Consider the following 5999-nt stretch of genomic DNA (forward strand, 5'->3'; position numbering starts at 1 on the left):
ATAGTGCATACCAGAAGCCAGGGCCCCCACAGCTGCTTGTGGGTCTGGCTCTGTCTCCTGTAACTGTCTTACATCTCTGGGCTCACTTGCAGCTGTCTCCTGTAGTTGTGCACCTGAACATCTCAGGCCTGACTCCCCTCACTGGCCTCCATTGCCTTATGTGCCTTATGTGTGCCCATGGCAAGTAGCGCACATGGACAACCAAGGCGCACACGGTTACTTTGGGGGCCAGATTCAACCCTACTTCCTTCACTGGCCTGCACCACTGGGCTCACCTGTAGCTAGCTCCTCAAGTTATGCACCTGCACAACCCCAGCCTGATTAACTTTGTTTGCCTCCACTGCCATGCATGTGCCCATGGGGAGACCCTGCAGCCCCAGGCGTGCATGCTGATAGCCAGGGCCACAAAACTCCTTGTGGGCCCGGCTCAAACCCCTGTCTCCTGTCACTGACCTGCTCTTCTGGGCTTGCTTGCAACTAGCCACTTCAGCTGTATACCTGCACCCTGCTGGCCCAACTCCTGTAACCAGCTTGCACTGCTGTGCACACACCTATGGCAAGACCCTGCAGCCACAAGGGTGCATGCTGACGGCCAGGGCCCCTGCAGCTGCCAGTTCATCCACAGTTGGCCCTGGCTTCCACTACTATGTGTGTCTCTGTAACTGGTACCTGCCACTACACAGACATCTGCAGCTGACTCCCCAGCCAACTGTGTGCATACCACTGGCTCCAGACTTCGCTGCTGTCTGCCCTGGTTGCTGGCTGATGCATCTGGTGGCAATCACTGAATACCTCCTGCAGCACTTACCAAGACCACTCAGTTGTTGATATTGTGCACACTAACACACTGAACTAAGACATCATGCTCCTCTGGTCCTGGAGAGGTTATACCTGCACTTGGTACCCTGTGCCATTAAACCTGGAGTCACAGCATGGTCTAGTGTACCTCAACTGCAGGTGAATGTCTTTCCTTACCAAAGTCAATCCATAATGATTGGAAGGGGAGACTGCTTCTTCAAATGTGCCTACATCTACACAAAGCTATGAAAGAATCACAAAGAATCAGGGAAACATGACACCACCAAAGGAACCTAGTCAACTTTTAGTAACTGGTCCAAAGAAACAGATACAGGAATTGCCTAACAAAGAATTCAAAATAATTGTTCTAAAGATACTCAGAGAGCTACAAAAGAACAGAAATAAATAATTTAATGAAATCAGGAAAACAATACAAGAACAAAATAACAAGTTAAACACAGAAATGGAAAGCATAAACAGGAATCAAAGAGAAATTTTGGAGCTAAAGAATACAATGACTAACTGAAGAATTCAATACAGAGCTTCTACAGCTGACTGGGCCAGGCAGAACTTTTAATACTTTTGTCTTTTTTATACTAGAGTTAAAAGTAATTTATGTACCAATATTCCAGTTTAGAGTACTCTGAATTTGACTATATAATTACCTTTACAGTAAGTTTTATACTTTCATATGTTTTCATGTAGCTTATGAGTGTCCTTTGATTTCAACTTGAACTCCATTTAGCATTTCTTGCAGGGAAGGTCTAGTGGTGATGAACTCCCTGAGCTTTTGTTTATTTGGGGATGTCTTTATGTTTCCTCATTTTGGAAGGACATTTTTGCTGGGTATAGTAATCTTTTTTCCTTTCAGTATTTTGAATATATCATCCCATTCTGTCCCAGCCTGCAAGGTTTCTGCTGTGAAATCACTCATAACCTTATGAAGGTCCCCTTGCATGTGATGAGTCCCTTTTTTCTTGCTGTTTTCAAAATCCTCTTTGTCTTTGTCTTTTGACAATTTCATTATGTGTCTCATTGAAGAGCTCTTTATGTTCAGCCTAGCTGGGGTCCTTTGGGGATCTTGGATTGGGATGTTCATTTCTCTCCCCAGATTTGGAAAGTTTTCTGTCATTTTTAAAAATAAGCTTTCTGCCCCTTTCTCTTTTTCTGCTCCTTCAGCAACTCCTATATTGCATATGTTGATTCTCATTTTTTTTTCTATTTCTTCCTCTGACTGAATAATTCCAAATGATGTGGCTTTGAGCTTGCTGATTCTTTCTTCTGTTTGACTGTGTCTGCTTTGAAGCTCTCTATTGAATTTTTCAGTTTTGTCATTATGTTCATCAGCTTCAAAATTTATTTGGTTCTTTTTAATAATTTCTTTCTTGAACTTCTCATTTTGTTTATGTACTGTTTTCCTGATTCTGTTTTCTAACTCTGTTTCTTGTAACTCACTGAGCTTCTTCAAGATAATTATCTTGAATTCTTTTTCAGGCAGTTCTTAGATTTCCATTTCTTTAGAGTCAGTTACTGGTGCTTAATTTTTTTCCTTTGATGGTTTCATGGTTCCCTGATTCTCTGTGATCCTTGTACTTGCATTGGTGGTATTGCACATTTGAAGAAGTAGGCATGTTTTCCATTCTTTATGGACTGGCTTTGGCAGGAAAATCCTTTCACCAGTCAGCCTAGCCAGACATTCTGGGTAGGCTGGCTGGAATGGTCCATGGGTAGGCCTTCTGCTGGAATCTGTGTGTGGACAGGCCTGGTGCCTGGATCCTCAAGAGCCAGCCTGGCACTCAGGTTTGCAGCAGCAAGCCTCGTTCCTGGGTCTTGGAGCCTAGGCCCATGGGGGTCAGCCTATTTCTATGATCTACTTGGATTGGTCTGGAACCTGGGTCTGATAGGGTGGACCTGGACCATGGGTCCTGGAACCTGTGTCCATGAGGATCAGTCTGATTCCATGATCTACAGGGGTTGGCCTGGAGCCTGAGTCCATGGGAGAAGGCCTAGAGCCTGGGTCTGCAAGAGTGGGCCTAGACACTGGGTTAGTAGGTGCCAACCTGGCATTGAAGCAGACCTAGAGCTTGAGTCCTCTGAGGCAAGCCTGTCTCAAAGTATTTTTTGATTTCACTTGTAAATTCTTCTTGACACATTGGTTGTTTAAAGAGTATATTACTTAATTTCCATATATTTGTGAACATCCAGCCATCTTTCTGTTATTGATTTCTAGTTTCATTTCCTCATGGTCAGATAATAATTTTGAATGACTTCAATATTTTAATTATACTGAGACTTGTTGTATTGCCTAACAGAGGATCTATCCTGGAAAACATTCCACGTACATTTGAGAATATGTGTATCTTGCTGTTGGGTGGTGTTCTCTGTATATGTTTTTTTGGCCTAATTTTTATATTGTTATCTGGATATTCTAATTATTAACTAAAGCTCTGTTTAGTTATTCTAACCATTATTTAAAATGGGGTGTTAACTACTGAGCCTGCGCGTCTGGAGCCTGTGCTCTGCAACAAGAGAGGCCGCGACAGTGAGAGGCCCGCGCACCGCGATGAAGAGTGGCCCCCGCTCGCCACAACTAGAGAAAGGCCTCGCACAGAAACGAAGACCCAACACAGCCAAAAATAAAAATAAAAAAAAATAAAATAAAATAAATTAAAATGGGGTGTTAATGTTTCCAACTATCATTATAGACTGTATTTGTCCCTTCACATCTGTCAATTATTTGCTTTAAACTTTTGGGCATCTGTTCTTTGGTACATATATGTTTACAAATGTATTTTCTTGAAGGGTTGAAACTTTTATCAATATGTAATGTCCTTCTTTTTTTCTTGTAGCAGTTTTTGGGTTAAAGTATTTTTGTCTGATATTAGTATACCTACCTCAGCTCACTTTTGGTTACTATGTGCGTGGCATATATTTTATCCATCCTTTCATTTTCATTTCATTATCCATCCTACCCATTTTCCATTTGTGTCTCTGGGTCTAAAATGAGTCTCTTGTAGACAGCATATAGTTGAATCATTCTTTTCATCCATTCTAACAATCTCTGCTTTTAATTAGAGAGTTTAATCCTTTTACATGTAAAGTAATTATCAGTAAGGAAGGACTTTTGCCATTTTCTTATTTCTTTTCTATATATCATGTACATTTTTAGTTCCTCAATTCCTTCATTACCTTCTTTTATTATTAATCACTGTTTCTTATTGTACCATTTTGATTTCCTCTACTATTTTTCCATATATTTAATATTTTTTCCTTAGTAATTTTCTTGGGTGTTACAGTTAACATCTTACCTTTAAGTTTTTAATTGATGCCAATTTTGATTCAATAGTATACAATAACTCTGCTCCTTTACACCTCTATCCCTCCTTTACGTTGTTTTTGTCATAAATTATATCTTTATACATTGTATGTACATTAGCATATCCTTATTGTTTTATGCCTTTGTCTTTTAACTCACTTAGGAAAATACAAAGAGGAATTACAAAAAATATGCAATACTACTGGCTTTCATATTTAATTGTGTGGCTACCTTTAACACTGTTCTTTATCTTGTCCTGTGTATTTGCATTACTTTATAGTGTTTTTTTTTTGTATGCAGGAACTGCCAAAGTTTTAGTATTTAATAGCACAACTGACCAAGGTCCAAGACGTGAATTTACCATGTTCAGGAAACATGGGAGGCAGGGGAGGGAAATCACTCTATAAACTAACTCTATAGTATGTGGTAAGAAGAATGCACACTTTATAATATAAAACCTGTCTACACATAGTAGTTAGTTGCAAAAAGCCATCTGTCTTCTCTTGGCTTGTAAAAAGGGTGTTCCAGATTCCAGTGCAGATGAGCAACCTTCAACTCTTCTGTGTGGCAGGGATCTTGTTTTCCCCGTCCAGCTCTTCCACCCCGGCCTGTGTCATGAGGTCTGCGATGTTTTTCTCCAGGTCATCAATGCGACTGCTCATGTCATCAATTCTTCCAATGATCTGGTCGGACATGATCTGAAGTTTATCTTGCATCTGTTGCAGGAGTGTCTGCACCACTAAGGTGAGATCTTGCACGGTCTTGGGTTCTGTCTCTGCCATCTCCCCGGTTCCCAGCTTGGCAGTGCTGTCTCAGACGGTCACCTACACTTCCGTTTGTCCGTGCAGACCTATAGTGTTTTTTTTTCATTTTGGCCTGGAGAACTCCCTTTAGCATTTCATTAGGGCAAATATATTAATGGCAAACTCTTTAGTTTTTGTTTATCTGGGAATGTCTTAATTTCTGCCTCATTTTTCAATGGTAGTTTTGCCAGATATTGAATTTTGGGTTGAGCAGTTGTTTTTTTTTTCCTATAGCACTTTTAATATATCATCTCACTGCCTTCTGGCCTTCATGTTTTCTAAAGAGAAATCACCATTATTTTACTAAAGATAGCTTGTACACGATGAGTCACTTCTTTCTTGATGCTTTCAAAATCTTCTCTTTGTGTTTTGCTTTTGAAAATTTGACTAATGTGTTTCAGTGTGATCTCAGAATTTATACTACTTGGAGCTCATTGAGCCTCTTGTCTGTTTTAATTTATATCTTTTAATCAAATTTAGCAATGTAAGAGTCATATATCCCCCACAGAGGACCCAGTCCAACTGGATAAGGGAGCTTCAAGCTGTGCTTATCCAATCAGCACCATAGCACCTATCAACAATCATCTTGAGGGACAAAGGGCAGTCAATAATTGTCCTGATTTTGAAATACTTTTGGAAACTCTAAAATCTTTATGAGTATAGATGCCTCTGGCAACAAACTTGTACTAAACAAACCTCTTAGATTATATGTACAAACTGCTTCACAAAAGCTTTGTTGTCTGATTATTACTTAACTAAATATTCCACTTCTGTCCTCCAAGCAATACCTAACTCACATTTCACCTTGTATGTAAAAGCTCCAGCTACAAAATGCCATAAGAATCTCTTGCTTTTTCTGTGTACTTATATTCCCCATGATGAGTGATACCCAATTGGGAAATCCCTACAAACTGCCTTCATTTATTCTTTAGCTTTACCATGTATATAAATCTCGTTTCCTTAATCAGACTGCAAGCTGGAACTGTTCCCAAGTTCTCTTATATCAAACACAGAATCTAGAAATTAGTAGGCAGTTTACAGCCTTGATAGTTATAGAAAAAATTATCCTGCTAAGACACTGA

At 40.0% G+C, this 5999-nt stretch overlaps 1 protein-coding gene across 1 annotated transcript; it reads right to left on the reverse strand.

Annotated features, from left to right (window-relative positions):
- Positions 1-4411: 4411 nt before the first annotated feature.
- On the reverse strand, positions 4412-4958 carry LOC118888746 (heat shock factor-binding protein 1-like). Its single transcript, XM_036840136.1, has one exon. It carries the CDS (start codon positions 4894-4896, stop codon positions 4666-4668), a length of 231 nt encoding a protein of 76 aa, XP_036696031.1. The 5' UTR covers positions 4897-4958; the 3' UTR covers positions 4412-4665.
- Positions 4959-5999: the final 1041 nt, after the last annotated feature.

Source organism: Balaenoptera musculus, chromosome X (genome assembly GCF_009873245.2).
Source record: "Balaenoptera musculus isolate JJ_BM4_2016_0621 chromosome X, mBalMus1.pri.v3, whole genome shotgun sequence".
Taxonomy (NCBI): domain Eukaryota; kingdom Metazoa; phylum Chordata; class Mammalia; order Artiodactyla; family Balaenopteridae; genus Balaenoptera; species Balaenoptera musculus.